This window comes from Prionailurus viverrinus, chromosome C1 (assembly GCF_022837055.1).
Source record: "Prionailurus viverrinus isolate Anna chromosome C1, UM_Priviv_1.0, whole genome shotgun sequence".
NCBI lineage: Eukaryota > Metazoa > Chordata > Mammalia > Carnivora > Felidae > Prionailurus > Prionailurus viverrinus.
The window spans coordinates 174,068,234-174,086,055 of NC_062568.1; the positions used below are offsets into that span (position 1 = coordinate 174,068,234).

Sequence of the window (17,822 nt, forward strand, 5' to 3'; positions counted from 1 at the left end):
ATGCTAGATGACTTACAGACTGTTCCAAATTCTGGATTTGTATAATTGCTTCCTTGTGATATTAGTTAACTTGTTCCTCTATCCCTGTATTTCCTGAGAAATGGATATCAGGTCTAAAAGCTTTGTCAGATTCAGATCAAACTTTTCTTGCAAGAATGCTTTGTAAGTAATGCTGAACACTTTATTAAAACAGGAATCTAATAGGTTATAGAGTCTCTCATTGTATGGCCATGTTATTGTATTTAAACAATCACTTATTATTGGACCTAAATATGGTTGAAAGTAGTTGAAGTAACTGGAAAATGTTAGGGCCTTTTGTAACTTAAACTATAGCTCCCCAAATAGCCATAAATACACAGTACAAAATAGACAAAAGAACTTGTTCTAAATGTCTTATATAATAAACTGGCATTTGGATTTATTCAGACTGATTATCCAGGGGAACACAACTCTTGCTTATTAACTTCTGGATATGTCTAATGAAACTATTGATTGTTTGCTTTTGACTAGTGTCAGTGTTTTAACAAATGAAAATCATTGGGATGATTTCACATTTGTCAAATTAAATGTTTTGCCTCATATTAGATTCATACCAAAATCCACTGACCTCTTTGGACTCCTAAACTGTCTTTATCTTTTCCCCCTCATCCAACACTTTCTGTCCTCATTTCTCTTTTACAAGTTAAAGAGCAACTGTTTACACATTGTTATTACATTACTGTAAATTTACATAAAATTTATCCACATAATGGATAATTTATTCAGAATTAAATCTAAGCAGATACATTTATTATGGTCATCAGCCAAATTATATATATCTACTTTTAATTAAAGAGAACAGGGTCCACATAGAAATAATACTGTTACTACAGATTTATATGGTGCTGTATGATTTATAGAACATCTTTCCTGTACGTATCTCATTTGAACCCCACAACAAACCAGTGAGATAGGGGCATATAGTGTCAACATTCCCATTGTAAAGATGAGCAGGCTCAGAAACACAATACAGTTTAACCAAAGCCCATCAGTAGTAAGTACTGGAGGCCAAATAAGAGCTCAGGTTCCAACACAGGTAAGTGTGATTTACACCATACCACTATATTTCAAAGTTCATCTCTCCTTTTCAGATTTCACATTTGAGACTTAAAACAAATCTTTTTCAATATTATTTTATAAAACTTGTGAATGAAACATTTAAAAAAAAAACAGTTGGCCGATGTTCACATATTTTAAAAGCAAGTGTGACAGATACTGTGGCATTCTTACTAAATTTCTTTCATCTTAAATATCACATGTTTAATTTAAACTGTGGGAGGCACATTAATTTTACCAGGGCAACAGATGAGCCTCAAGCACCAGCATTCTTTACTTGAAGTGAGAAATTGAGTTCCAAGAGTAAATAAAAACAAGATTGAAGGTTTAAATCCTCTGCTAGGCTTTTTGAACTTATATACTCATTAAATGTTTATTGGAGTGGTGGGATTACAAAGGATTTGGGGAGCTTCATCAACTGGTATATAGTTAATCACTAAGTAAAACACTACATTTGATAAAGTGTTTCTCACGATGCCACATTCAATCCATCTTAATGAAAACTGCTCAAACTGATTTCATTTGAGAGTACTTGATGAAGAGAGTGCCCATGGTTCTTTCTGCCTTTTTCATGAGAAATTTAAAACACCATCCAAAGCAGAGCTCCAACTTTAGTAAAATAGGTATTGTAAGTTCTTGTGTTTAAGTATGTTGTGACTGAGACAGACTTCTGGCAACAGGTTCATCAGTTTTATGACCTCCTCCTATGCCCTTAACTGTTAGAGATGTTCATGCACTTGAGGGCCATAAATATTTATCACATGCCTACTAAGGACCTGGACTATAGAGCTTTCCTGCCCTTGAGATGCTCGCAGTTTAATGGGGAGGATAATATAAACATCCATATAGTATAATATGCTATAGAAGCAAAGAGGGGAGGTATTTCATCTACCTTAGAAAGTTTAGGGAGATTTCTTGAGGTACATCTGACCTGAATCTTATAAGATAAGCAATATTTAGCCAAATAACAAAATTCTAAACAGAATAAAAGGTCAAAAGCAAAGGCAAGAAGATTAAAATTAGAGAATTACAACCAAAAAATTAAGACCAGGAGAAAAAAATGCAAGACAGTTGGATTACAGGGCATGAGGCTGGAAAGATCAGCAGGGGCCATGGCATGGAAGGGGCTGTGATTCCTTCTTATTACCTGGCATTTAAAAGATATTTATTGAATAAAGCTTATATTATCTTTAGATAAGTGAGAGCCAATGGTTAATCACCTTAATTAAGGTTGCAGAAGAGTTACCACTGGCCACACCACAATTTCCTAGTTTTTTTCTTTAATATTTATCTTTTTTTTATTTTTACAAAGCCTTCACAAAAGCTGTCGTATCAAGAATTGTAATAGCAGCATCAGTTGTGTGTCAGCTGCTTAAGATTTTTTTTCTATTTAATGAAGATTTTTTTAATACGAAATTTATTGTCAAATTGGTTTCCCTATAACACCCAGTGCTCATCCCAACAAGTGCCCTCCTCAATACCCATCACCCACCCTCCCCTCCCTCCCACCCCCCATCAACCCTCAGTTTGTTCTCAGTTTTTAAGGGTCTCTTATGTTTTGCCTCCCTCCCTCTCTAACCTTTTTTTTTTCTTCCCCTCCCTAATGGTCTTCTATTAAGTTTCTCAGGATCCACATAAGAGTGAAAACATATGGTATCTGTCTTTCTCTGTATGACTTAGTTCACTTAGCATAACACTCTCCAGTTCCATCCACGTTGCTACAAAAGGCCACTTTCAACAATACCCAAATTATGGAAAGAGCCTAAATGTCCATCAACTGATGAATGGAGAAACTGTGGTTTATATACACAATGTTTATCTTTTTTTGAGAGAGAGAGAGAGACAGAGAGACAGAGCGCAAGCAGGGAAGGGGCAGAGAGAGAGGGAGACACAGAATCCGAAGCAGGCTCCAAGCTCTGAGCTGTCAGCACAGAGCACAACAAAGGGCTCGAACTCTTGAACCAGGAGATCATACCCTGATCCAAAATCAAGAGTCAGATGCTTAACTGACTGAGCCACCCAGGCGCCCCTCCCTAGGAGTTTCCTAAAGATGGTTCTTTTTCTCCTTATTGCCTCCCTACCTCTTATTCCTGCTACCTCTGAATTCTGTACAAAAAAAAAAAAGTGCCCTAGAGAGTGATTAAACATTTGTAATAACTAAAAACCAACAGCAATAAAAATCTCAGTGCCACGGTTTATCTCCCACATGAAGGTTGTTCATTTCCTAGCATCCCCTTGGGAGACTGGGCTTTGATATCAGTAATCCTGTTACACCTCCTTAGATCTTGACTTCAGACCCAGTGCTGTTTCCAAATATTACACATAATTTAAGGAAACCAATGCTCAATTCTTAATTTCCCACTTAGTAATTCTGTGGCCCTAAACAAGTAATCAGCTTGTTTATCTGGGGAAGAAAACCAAAAGGGAGATGATGATACAGTCTTTTTGAGGATTAAATAGGATGCTATCCTTAAATGCACCCAGCACTATGGCTAAAGTGGTGTGAAGCAATTTGGGACAAATTTGAAATGTTTGTAAAATAACAAAACTGATTTATTCATACAATTTATGAACTAATTCTAAGAATAATTCCAGAAAGGAATTTTGAGAACCCCTATATAAGTGTTTACAGCACTAAAATAACTGCTTTGCTTTAACAATGTTTGTTATCAAGATTTATTACTTTACTTTAAAAAAATCAGCCTATTTTAAAGTAATGCTGTTTCCACTTCATGTTTAAAAATGTAAATACCATCACTGATCAATATTTTTCAAGAAAAATAATTTCTTCACAAATCTGAAGCTACAGCCATAGTTGGTGAGTTTCTATCCCTCCATTATCCAGAAAAAATAGGCAAACAAACTTATTTGTGGTTTAGAAAATATGTTCAGTCTCTTCATTTTGTCTTTGTTTTCTTTTCAATTTAAATCCCTTAAAGTCAGACATTGTCTTTAGAGTAATTTTCTATGACAGCTATGACAGCATCCTGCACACGTGTGAGATGAGATAAGAACTATGATGCTAATATAACTTTGCTACGTATGTTTTCATTGTTGTAAAGAAAAAAAAGAAAGAAAATAATACAGGTACATTTAAAGTAGAAAACAAGTAACCACATAATTCCAAACCTGAAAATAATTACTATTAAATGTTATTTTACTATTAAATGTGTGGTTGTTGGTTTTTTGTTTTGTTTTGTTTTTTTTTTTGAAAGAGAGACAGAACAAAAGCTGGGGAGAGGGGCAGAGGGAGAGGGAGAGGGAGAGAATCTTAAGCGGTCTCCACGCTTAGTGAGTAGCCTGAGTCAGGGCTTGATCCCACAACCCTGGGATCATGACCTGAGCGGAAACCAAGAGTCAGATGTTCAACCAATTCAGCCAACCTGGCGCCCCTTAAATGTGATTTTTTTTAAATCTCCAAATATGTATATCAGAAAACATGTTGATATGTTTTACATAAATGAAACCATACCAAATACGCTGTTCTGTAATTAGATGTTTCCACTAAATATCTTCCATAATATAAGAAATACAGATTAAAACTACACTAATACATCATTTTCACATATCATAATAGCAAAATTTTTTCTGCATATATACCTAAGCATAGAGAAGTAAGATAAATACAAGGCTATTTATTACAGCATTGTTTATAATAGCAAATAATTCGAAATATCTTAAATTTCATTCATACAGTGGAATACTATGTGACCATTAAAAACAGTGAAGTCACTTTATATATATTGATGTGGAATGATGTTCAAGATACTTTGTAAAGGGGAAAAAGTGAGATGCATAACTGTATAGTGTATCTCCTTTTGTGCTATAAAGATTATGTGTGTACATAGACTATTAAAACACACACACATATACACCAACCCCCTACTATGACTTTAACCATCCTGGGTCTCAAATATATGTAATATGGCACACCTGGCATTTCAGATAGATGTACATTTCAGTACTACAAATCCCAGTAGGCTATCCTCTCTGGGTTAAATAGACTGGACTACAAGCTAATAGTGAAGGCTCTCCCTGACCTTTGCATGAAGGCTAGACTAACAACCTCCATGTCTTCTTTTGCCTTCATGCCTACTTGGCCTTCTGAAAACAGGGTCCTCTCCTCTCTTCTCACTAAACAGGTGTACAAGATGGAGCTTTCTAAAGGACCAGTTAGGTCATTCACATTAGGCCAGTGTTAGTTACAGTCCCTTAAAGTATAATTCAGGGCCCACTGGAGTCTGTGAGAGTCTTTCTGATGGGCCACAAACTAATCCATAAATGGATATCTTTTCTTTAGATCAGTGTGGAGCCTGCTTGGGATTTTCTGTCACCCTCTCTGCCCCTCCCCCCACTCACACGTTCACTCTCTGGCTCTCTCTCTCACACAAAATAAATCAAATTTAAAAAAAAGAATTACCATATGCTTAGCCTTAGCTTATTTTTATAATTTACATTGTTCTACTGTGAAATCTGCCAGATAGTACTTGACAGTAGTAAAAAGTTACTGAACATGTTTACTCACAAATCATTAGAATTCCTGTGATTTTTCAGCAAGAATGCATTGTTATCAATATACTTTAAAAAGTACTGTTAATTTATCTTTAATTCTTTATTGCTGTGGTTCCCCCACCCCCTGGAATGTGGAAATGATGTGATGGATAAGCTATGGTTTCTTCTTCTCAGTGGTCTAAAAGTGGGAAAAGAAGTATTTGTGTACCATTGCCTTTCAAACTGTGTACTTCACATTCACATTCATATTATTCTGCCTGCTTAACAGACCACAGGTTAACTAGGGGTAGTGTTATTCCTCTCAGAAGAGAAGATGATAAAATCCTGCCTGCACTTTTATGAGGCTGCTTTTCCAGTCGTTGGTACTGCTTCTAGGTGTTCACCTGGAAAACCAGTGAGATGAGGTCTTTGCTCTGGCCTGCAACTGCCTACTTTTCTTGCCTCCATACTCCCTCTCACAACCTCCCGAAAGAACTCACCTGCCTCTCTACAGTTTGTGATAATAGCCAATCACTTGAGCTTCTAATTTCCTTATTTGTAAAAACTTTAGTCACATGGTGGCCTTCCTCAAAAATACTTTATGACTTGAATATTACACTTCGAACAATGAAAACTGATAAAGCTTTGTCCCAGTTAACGTTGGTCAGCTTTTTTATGAAGAGAGTTTGATTTTACTTTAGGCTTTTTTCTTGGTTTAACTGTGACTTTCATATGAGAATTCTCCCTGCATGAGGCTCAAATACATTTATGTTCTCAAGATTTCAGAGTGCTATCCCAACATCTGCTTCAGGAAGTGAGAGTAAAAAGATACCATCTTGGCATCACCTCACCTTCAATATCTGGCTGTTTCCTTTTGGAACCTCTCCAATTGGTTGCTGATTGTTGGTCCCCGAACTCAGCTTTGGGAACCAAAAATACAAAGTGTCATGACTTTTTCCACAAATCAATCTACACTGATTCTTCACTCTTTAAAAGTTATTAGCTTGGAGTTCTTTGAACATATCAGGCTACTAACATTACTGGGCCTTTTACCAAACTTTTCTCTTTGCTTTTTCTTCTTTTTATTCTTATTTTCCTTACTGCCACCCAAATTTCAAATTTAGCTCAGGTATTCCCTTTATAACGAAGTAGCCAATCAAAGTTTATGCTTAAACCCTAGGACTGCCTCTGTTATAGGACTCATAGTACCACTCCCATCTAGACAGAGTGTTGAACTTCTGACCTCCAGAGCTATATGGCACCCAAAGCACAAAAAAGTGACGTAGCTTTCCCAAGGTCACATAACCGGGAGGTGACAAAGCAGGAATTTAAACCAAATGGCATGGCTTCATGCTGTCCGGCCTCTGTTCTCACCTGTACTTATCTTGAGTTTCAGTTGGATGCTGAGCTGGATCTACGAACATTCATATACAGGGATAGGATTATAGAAGTAGGCAGTGACTGGAACAATCCTAATTGGAGCCTAGATTTAAAACAGTAAATAAAACAGCTACAAAGGACATTTTGAGGTTGTCGGGGAAATTTGAATATGGACACTATATACTCGATGAAATTGTAACAATATTAAATGTCTAGAGTGTGATAAAAATATGGTCATGTAAGGGAATGACCTGGTTTCTCAGGAGACAGACACTGAAGTATTTAGGGTGGATGTGTCAAGATGTGTGTAGCTAAACAGTATAGTTTACTAAACAGCAACTTTGAATGTTTCAGGGAAGGAAGCATACAATGAATGATAGAGCAAATATGACAAAATGTTAATAATTGATAAATCTAAGTGAACGATTAGTGTTTATTGTTGTGTCAGGTCTTTGTATCAATAAACCATTCCAGACTTAAAACCAAAAAAAGTAACAGTGATGGTGATTCTTAATGGTGATGAAAATCATGATAGAAAAGAAGGAAACAAAGTCAGGTCCCAATATACATAAAGGAAATTATTTTATTTTTAATGTGTTTTAATTCTTACACTGAAAAATCTATGAACTACCATTTATAAAAATTATAGCAACTTTAAAATTACTAAATACACAGACTGGACTTTCTGGTACTCAAAAAGAAACTAGAAAACTTCCCTTTGAGTCCATCAGCAAATATTTTCTGAGTGTCTGCTCAATGCCTGGCTTATTTTGAAACATAGCCAGTTCATTTCTTCCAGGTCTAATGTTCTATGGTTCTGTAATGCTAAGTGTCTAAATACAATAGTTCCTGTAACTCAAGGCCACATCACATTGGTTGCTGTCAGCCTGGCATTTTCCTAAGCATCAACTTAGTACCTTAGCTCTTGGATTTTACTTTATTTTATTTTTTTAAACGTTTATTCATTTTTGAGAGACAGAGAGCGAGTGGGGGAGGAGCAGAGAGAGAAAGAGAGAGAGAGAGAGAGAGAGACAGAATCTGAAACAGCCCCAGGCTCTGAGCTGTCAGCACAGAGCCTGATGTGGGGCTCGAACCCACAGACTGCGAGATCATGACCTGAGCTGAAGTTGGCCGCTTAACTGACTGAGCCACCCAGGCACCCCAGCTCTTGGATTTTAATGTGAAGATTAGTGAGGCCCTGAAGGCAGGGACACAATTTAGCATATAAACACTATTGTTAGTAGGAGAAATAGAGGAGCTTCATAATCTTTAATACATTTTCTTGGCTATCATTTCTTTTGAAATTGCTTTCAAATCCTTTATTTTACTTGGATAATTCTGGAATCTTCATCTTAACAACTACATTTCATTCAGCACTTACTTTGGGCCAGATGTTGTGAATAGGTACTATACCCACTTTATCCACAGTCCTTGGAATAAACACCCATCTTGCTCCATGGTCACACAGATGGTAAGTGCAAAATTGGATTTAGCACAGAGCTTTTTTACCTTTACACTATGTTACCAAAACCTAGATCACAAAGAGGGAGTCTGAGGAGAGTGTAGCTGGTCTGCTTGCCTTTGTCGCCCAGACTTGCACCCTCTGTGCCAAATTAGAAATACAAATAAAATGTAGTTTCTTTAATGTCCCATTCTTATCACTTATCTTATGGTACTGCAATTAAATTTTTGCTTCCCTATACACTGACAACCCCCCCCCCCAACTCTTTGAAGACAAGGGAACTTTGTTTTATTCATCTTTATATTCTCAATGCCTAACACATAGGCACTCCGTAAATGTTATTGAACTGAATTATTAATGGACCAAAGGGAAAAATGGTTATAGTTATGGAAAACAAAACATTTTCTCATGCTTTTTCAATGTACTAGATGCCCTTTCTTCACAAAAGCAGTTTTCTGATATGCTGAACCCAGTTCTCACTGTTTGGACCTGTGTTTAATTGAGCTCAATAAAATAATCAGAAATCTGTGTCTGGGGCTTATTTAGCTGTGCCTATAATTTAATCAAAGATTTATGTAGTCCATATTCAGTAGCATTTGCATATTATTAAGAGTTTTCTATTTTACTAAGTATTTCTGTCAAAATAGCAGAAGAAAAAATTTTTGTTGAACGCATATTATGTTAGATCATTTTAAGATTATTCAGTTTCCCTTTTCAAAGCTACTATGGGCGTTCCACCCCCACCCCCACCCCCAGCCTGAAGATTCTCTTCTGATTACTCTTTTTATCATCTCCTTTCTCACAGTTTAGAGCTTAAAGTGAGAATTTTTTTTTAAGTGTGTTTTCCTGGCATCTCATGTTTAACAGTGTCAGGGGTTTGTGTCCCTGGAACGAAAACTGTTTCTCCAGAGCCTTTTTTCTCTCAGCTTCCAGTGAAAAGAGGGGCGAGGCGAGCCAGTCGCTTACCACAAAGCAATGCCACCACAAAGGAAAGATTAAGGGTTTAGAGAGAGGTCAATGTGGGTTTTTCTCTAACTAAACACTTTCCTAAAGTTTCCTTGTGGAAAAATAATGAAGTCATCTCAGAGTTTTTAAAGAATTTTTATTTCTTTTTCACCGTCTGCATTCGCTTGTCTTCTCAGCATGGATGTTTAATCTTCCTAGGCTTTGTGAATTGGCCCAAATGAATAAGTAGTGAGCTGTCTCTCTAGGAGCTAGAGGCTTATTCTAAGGGCCTAATCACTGAGTAAACACATCTTTGCCCTCCCTCTCACAACTGCGATATAATAGTCGAGATTCTAGCACAGTAACCTGGATATTGCAGGGACCAATGCTTTGAAATGCAGAGTGGTTGATCCTCCAAAACAGACAGTGCCTGATCTTCGCCTGCCTCTTTCTTCTTTTTTAAATTAAATATTGCCAAAGAGATGCTGTTTTATTGCTTGATATTGTGCATTAGTGCCCTGGATTTCCAAGTTTAGTTTCAGTCAACACTGTCGGCTGCACTTATAGGGAACTCTGCATGTTGGGTTTCTTAGTAGCCTCTTCGGCACATGTGTGTTTGGTTTGGAAGAGCATTTAAATTAAATCAGTGAGATAGCAATGTAAATCGCTAATCTCTTTCTCAAAGTCTAAATGTTCCATTGCAGCATTCTTGAGAGAAATGGGCGTTTTAAAGATTTAGCCATTGCCATTGTTTGGTTAGAAATATGCTGATTTAAAAGTGGACAGCTCTCTTGTTCCCAGTGTCTCATTAAATGTAGTTGCTGAGATACGATCAAGCAGAATTAGAGGTTGACATCCCTCTGTCTATTCAGCTAGAGAGCTCCTAAGAAGAGGAGTTCTGAATTTGTTAGTGCTGCCAGGTTCATGTTCCTTTTCCTAAAGCAGATTTCTAGATTCTTTTGCTGAAAGTGGTTTGGCATTGCTGCTGCCATTTGGTATCTTTTTTTGCCAGCGGTTTGATAATCAGCATTCAAGTTTCTTTCATCAAACATGCTGAGACCCATGCTAGCTGTAGGGATGCAAAGACTGAAAGAGACCCAGTCCTCACCCTTGAGAGACTTTGTCTAGAGGGGAAACTGGTAAACAATGATAATACCAATGGGAAGAGATAGAGGCCCAGAAAAGGAAGCTGTTAGCTCTGCCTGAGGGAATCAGGGAAGGTTTCATAGAGGCATTTGCTTTGAGCCTTAAAGGATGAGTAGGAATTTACCAGATAAGTATCTCTCCCAACTGTGAATCTGATTACAAACTTCCTAGAAACCAGCTACTGTTACCTGCAGACACCAACATGGATGAAGAAACCCAGAGTCTGTCTTGTTGACCATTTTATCACCAAGGCTTCCTACTAGTCCTGACACAGTATTTCAACAAATGCTTGTTGAGTGAATGATTAAATGAGTTGACCCATGGAAACAGCTACTATTGGAGTAACTGAGCTACTTATACTCAGGAATTTTGTCCTTATTCCCATTACACGTTGTCTCTGAAGCCCAGGAAGCACTGATGTATGAGCAGGGGCCAATCTGGCATCTTCATATTCTATGAGCACTCCAAGCCTTGACTACAGTGTGGTTGATTTTCCTGCTACTGCTGTAGTGCCAAAGAAAGAATACTAGGCTTAGAGTCCATTAATTTGGCTTCCAGTCCCAGATGTACTACTTACTTACTAGTTGTGGTAGAATTTAGGACAAGTCTTCTTTCTAAACCTCAGTTTTCTTATCTGCTAACAAACTTACGAATACTATTTTACAGGTATATTCTGGGGATTAAAGTAGGTAAAGGGTGTGTAACTAATAGTGCCTCCTATTCATAGTAGATGCTTTTGGAATCTTAATCTACCTGTGTACCTCTGGTTACCCTCATCTAGTACAAAATTTACCTTTGGAGGAAATATTTTAATACATTATTATTATTATTGTTATTATTATCATCATCATTTGGATTATTGAATAGGATAATTCCAAGCTTCAAATATCAATATCGTTTCATCAATATGAGCCTTACATTTCTCTGTAAATGTCCTCCCTTTTTTCGGAATCCCACACAGCAAGTTTTTCTTTTTTATCATCACATCCTTATTTAATATGAAGGGAGAAGACCCTAAGCTTCCTTAAAATTTTCCTTTGCCAGAATTTCACAGATTGGTTTGCATATTGTGTTTACCATAATTTTTTTTTTTCCATATCATGGCAAGTGACTGTTTTTAAACTCAGCTCTTCTACAATGTAGCACCAAGAATTAGTCAATAACAATTTAGGCTCTTTAATCATCATCGCAGGGGGATGTTGTTAAAGCTGACATGTTGCAAATTATGTTGCTCAATTTCAGTTTTTAGTTTCAGTTATTTTATTAACTATCCATCTATGACAGAGGCTGCTTTTAAGAGAACAAATGTCATTTCTTGATAGCAAGTTTTATCAAGCAAAGGGGAAAGAATAATTCACCATATGAGAAACCACAGCGGACATTTTCTGAAATATAGACTAGAGAGAATTCATGTGAACTACTTTCTACCATCTTTCCAGGGGCAATTAGATGTTACATGCTCTTACATAAAGACTTTAATATGAGAACACATTAAGGGCTTTGAAATTACTTGTGGAAGTAAAACATAACTTCATTTCAGACCTTTTCCCTTCAAGTAGAAGAGACTTCTCAGAGTTAAGATTAAAAACAAAAAAATACGTAAGAGACTTTGGGAATCAATTTTAATCCATATTTTTTCTCTGTACATAGTTGGATAGTTCAAAATTAATTTTCCTTTTATAAAGCACGTTTTAATATGAAGAATTGTAAATCCGTTTTATTTAAAGAAAATGCAATTCTATTGCATATTCTGCTACAGATAGGCTTGCACATGTTAACAGGGGTCTGTGACAGTCTATAAAACAATATAATCATCCTAGCCTCTTTAGAGTATAAGGAAGCAAAATTTATTCATATTAGTGAATGCTTTAGGAACTCTTAAGTGTCAGGTGCTCTTTTAGGTAGTAGCATTTAATTTTTGTCTTTGCTGTTTATATTGACAGATTATGCCTTTCCAAAATTCAAGAAATCTTATGTTAGTGAATATTTTAATTCATCTATCTTTTCTCCTCTTTTCAGAGAAAGCTTCTTGCTATCTACCTCCACCATGATGAAAGTGTATTAACCAACGTGTTCTGCTCACAAATGCTTTGTGCTGAATCTATTGTCTCTTATCTGAGTCAAAACTTTATAACCTGGGCTTGGGATCTGACAAAGGACGCCAACAGAGCAAGGTAATACTGTTGTTACAAGTGGGGCTTCAATTTTTTAAAAAAAGTTACTGTATTTGGTTTCTTATCATAAACATTTTCATCCTCAGCATTAAATTCTCTACCATTACATTTAATTAGATAAAAGGTATTTGTTGTAGCTAATGTATGCAGTTATTTACAATTGTGAAAATATACCTCAATTTATAAAAGGTTTCTAAATCCAAGAGTAACCTGAAAACCAAAACCAAAATACCAAATTGTTTTTCATCTTTTTGCAGTAAAACTGATACAGTACATTTCCACCTACTGGATATTCTTAGGTTCTCATATGTTGTTGAATATTTAGAGAAAATCTATTTTTAATAATGTTCAGAAAAAGCAGAGCAAGTCTAACATAAAATCTTAGTAGTAAGTTTATTTTTTAATAATTCCAGTGAAGAAGGCAAGACATTCTGGGCTAGTCCATGGAGTTGGTAATAGCTTAACTCTAGCATATACTAATTGATGTAATCGCTTTATTGCACACATTCTTTTGCACACATCCATATTCTCAGTAGGAAAAAAAATCCCTTTCCTAGCTGTCAGGATAAATTTACTTAATTTGTTAATCATAATATCTATAAATGATGAATAATTCTTCATATTTTGCCTGTTTGAGTTTCCCATCTGAAATATATTTCATCATGTTTAATTGCACATGTGGCCATAACAGTCAGTGATGCTACTTTGGGTGTGTTTAACACAATCATAATCACAGGGTATTGGTTTATGAACAGGGAGATTAAGTTCATTTCAAGGCAAGCCTACTGTAGTTACCTAATTTAAATGATTATAGAACAATTAGAAATCATCTGATTTGTTTTTTTATTATTTTATAGCTCACTGAATTTTTGCTCATCATTTAGACTTTGTTTTATGTAATCTAAACCTGAAAAGAAGAATGATTCTTCCCTGAAATGTGAAGCAAAAGAATGTTGAAGCAATTTCTTCATCTAATACTTCATTTCTTTAAGCAAATGGTTAGGAAATTTCACAGGATGACTTCGTTCTGCATTGGAAATGTTCCCTGTTATACATAAATAAAGAACCTTTAGCACCTGTATTTGTTTAAATTAAATCAGGTTATTATTCACACTCAGTTAAAGGTGATGAAAAGCAGTGCCAAAAACAGATAAAAATGCAGCATCGAAGGTCTTTCATGAGGCAAAATACATAGACTGGAGACTTGGCTAAATCTTTTGCCATTCACTGGCAGTAAGGAATCTCCTCCTTTCCTTTTATCCACAACTTGATGGAGAAGGAAACACTATTTCTAAACCATCTGTAATGGCTAAGTTCAGCAGGCTACCTGCTGTTATTTTGTTCTATCCTCCATTTAATTCCTTAGTTCCTTTTATTTTACAATGACAAAAAATTGCAGTGTAGTTTCTTTTGAAAAACAGTGTTTGAGGGTTTTTTTTTTATGACTGGCAATCAACAGCCATGTAATTGCTTTGTTATGTTTTACCAAAGAAGTCTGTTAAGTGGCACAACTTTGATACACTAGTAATAAGAGTTTGCAGGTTACAGAGACACCTGTGGTGACCAAAGCGACAGAAGCTGCTTATTAGAAAGAGCCAGTACAGCTGTGTCCTATTAACTCCTTATGACACTTTTTTTAAAACACAAAATAAAGGCCTTGTTTAAGGCTTTAGAGCTATTTCTCAATGAATTGCAGGACCAACTGTGAGGTATGATAAGATATTTCAATCTACATTTTTAAAAATATGGCATCTCATTGTTATTATTACATTCATGAAAATGAAAAGAAGTGATATTAAAGACTGAAAATAGAAACATCTAGGAATTTGCTTTAGTAAATATTCATACAAACAAGAAACAGGGCCAATGGGGCAAAAGAGAATTAACCATTTCTGGAATTTAAGATACTTGGCATCCTTACTCAAAATCAAATTCTATCCATATTACAAATTAAAAAGTATTTTAAGTTAAGGTATTATATTTCTCTCTATAAAGCAACAGAATCATGTAGATGCTTTTCATGTACATCTCCACATTATTATTGTCAAGGCAAATGGAAAATACATATTTTACATACCCAGGACGAAATTTCATTGGAATGACGTATTCCTAAAATGGAGTAAAAGTAGATTTCCCTTGATATATTGAACTGCAAAAATATTTTAATTAATTAGACTTATTTATTATCACAGAAAAAGATTAGCTTAGCAACAATTTTCTTACCAGCCGTCATCTAAATAAAATTGTCTAGTTGCATTTCCATCTCTATGATCTTACTTGTATTTTTAGTACCACATTTTGTCCAGAGGTGTTTGTCATAAACATTTATTGAATTATCCATTTGACACTATTAACACTGAATAACAAAACCTCAAAGTTTCACACTCAGTTCAGTAGAAGACCACTGAACTAATATTTATTGATCAGTGAGCTGTATTTCAAAAGTTGCTGTGCCATCATTTGCATATTACCAGAAAGCTAAAATATGACAGATTAATATGTGAAAATGTAGAAGAGATTTCTACGCATCACAAACAAGATTGCTGTGATTTTTGTATGACAGATGTAAAAAGTGTGGAAATAAATTCCTGGTGGATGGCTTGTTTCATCCCATATCTGGCTTTCCTAGTTCAAACTGATCACACAAATTTTTTAAATCCTGAGCCTATATGCTATTTAGTCTGGGTGACTCCTTAGTAGTTTTCTGGGACTGCCCCCTGACGTGATACCTGGGGACATTGGTGCCTAAGATGGGGTTGGACTTGCCGAGCAAATTTACTTTTGCTTAAGAAATAATGGGGCACCTGGGTGGCTCCGTCCGTTAAGCATCTGACCTTGGCTCAGGTCATGATCTCGCAGTTTGTGAGTTCGAGCCCCATGTGGGGCTCTGTGCTGACAGCTCAAAGCCTGGAGCCTGCTTCAGATTCTGTTGCCCTCTTTCTCCCCTCCCCCCCCCCCATAAACAAACATTAAAAAGAAAAAGAAAAGAAATACTCTGCTAAGGGGCACCTGGCTGGCCTAGTCAGTAGAGCATGCGGCTCTTGATCTCGGGGTTGTGAGTTCAAGCCCCATGTTGGGTATAGAGATTACTTAAAAAAAATTAAATCTTTAAAAAAAAAATAATGGAAGAAATACTCTGCTAAACCTACAGAAACATTAGTCAGTTTACTGTGAATCTCTCATGTGTAGAAGAGAAGAATACTGTACCAAGTGAATGATTTGGTAAAGTTACCAGAATATGAATATCACTTGAGGTTATAAGTTAAATTTCTTAATTTCACTAACAAATTAGAATAAAAAAGAAACAGATATCTATAGAATGTCACTATTATACACCCCTGTGATGTTGATGATTTGGATTTCCCACCTCCAAAATGATTCTAATAACTTTCTTTCTAAGTTGAATACTTAATTTGACCAACCTATACCTGTATAAAATAGATTAGAATAATTTCTGGATTGATCTTGGAACGTTCCAAATATGAATTGAGACATCAGACTTTAGCAATAATGGTAATATAACTGTCTTCTCCCTCACTAGATTGTGATCTCCCAGAAAGTCTTACTCATTTTATTTGTCTCATTAAACAGGACACATACATTTATTTATTTATTTATTTATTTATTTATTTATTTATTTATTTATTTATTTATTTTGAGAGAGGGAGATAGAGAGCAAGCATGAGAAGGAGCAGAGAGAGGAAGACAGAGAATACCAAGCAGGCTGCACACTGTCAGTGCAAAGCCCAATGCGAGGCTCGAACTCCTGAGCAGTGAGGTCATGACCTGAGCTGAAACCAAGAGTCAGTCATTTAACCAAGCAACCCAGATGCCCTGTAAACAAGGTACTTTAAATTTACAAAACTGTAGGAGAAAGAAATTCAGTAAGCATTTGGCCAATGAATGTATGCATCCATTTCTACCTAAGAATGTGCTTATAATTTCAGTATTATATATCTAAATGGAGGTTTCTTTCCTGGAAAACTCTGTACAGTCTTGGCTGTCATGTCTAGTTGCAATTCAGGGCCATTCTTTCTTAAAGCAGTAGGCAATAAGCCCTTGTTAGTCTTAAGAAGTTCTGGAGGGTATAATTTCCTAAATATCCATCTAAACAATAATCCTGAAAGAAAGAGTAGGATATACCTGTAACTGAAAGAGCTGAAGAAACAGGTAACAGTAAATAAGGAGATCCCGCAGATCATTTCTGAAAGTAGCTAAAATATATCTTAAGAAAGGTATATTTTCTTCATGTTTATTCATTGAGTAAACATTTACTGCATATTTAATAGGAACCAGGAATGGTACTTTGCACTGAGGATGAGAAAGTGAAAAAGATACAGTGTATAATGCTCAAAATTCCTACTCTTTAGTAGGAAGACAGAGAACTAATATGTAGTATGAAGTATGCCCAAGGTGCTTTGGGAGTATAGATGAACTTCATAGAGAGGTACTCTACCTGAGTGGGCCAAGGAAGAACTTCAAAGAAATGACACATGGAAAAATGAAATTAGGATTTTACTTTTTATATTAGCAGCATTCCTAGTTTATTAGGTTGGAGATATTTGCTATTTTTATAAAGGAATATTAGTATTTTAAACCTCATAATTAAGTATCAGAAACGAAGAATCAGTGGTTTATATAATTGTGGAGGAGAGAAAAAATAGAAGGACCTGCCCAGCTAGTGTAATCATATATGGTCTGAACGAGATTAAGGTTTAAGGTCAACTAGCAGGGATGGACAGATCCCAAGAAGTTGTTTTATTAATGATTCACCCCAATATTGGCATATGCTTACAGGCAGACATTGGGGCAGAGATCAGATACTCTTTTGGATGTGGAAACATGTAGAAAATCATCATGGATTTAACTACTACAATAAAATATATTTAAGGACAATATATTGTTAGTGAACAAATGCTTGTGCTGTAAAAGAATAATTTCTTAAAATTCAGGACAGTTATCACCTTTAGGAAGCCTTGCCATTGTCCATCCTCTCTTGCCTCTCAGTCTAAAATGCACATTCTTTATGCTCCCATAATATCCATATACTAACCTGTAATGATGGAATTCATGAACATTGTATGGTTATTGTCTGTCTCCCTATTATGTTGTCACCCCCCCCCCAAGAG

At 35.9% G+C, this 17,822-nt stretch overlaps 1 protein-coding gene across 3 annotated transcripts in view; it reads left to right on the plus strand.

The window, feature by feature from the left end:
- Positions 1–17,822, plus strand: part of FAF1 (Fas associated factor 1) — a 535,448-nt gene that overhangs the window by 373,134 nt on the left and 144,492 nt on the right. For all 3 annotated transcript variants that reach the window (XM_047869343.1, XM_047869344.1, XM_047869345.1), the window contains one exon: positions 12,539–12,693. In XM_047869343.1, coding sequence (XP_047725299.1) covers positions 12,539–12,693 — 155 coding nt within the window. The remainder of the gene's footprint in view (positions 1–12,538; positions 12,694–17,822) is intronic.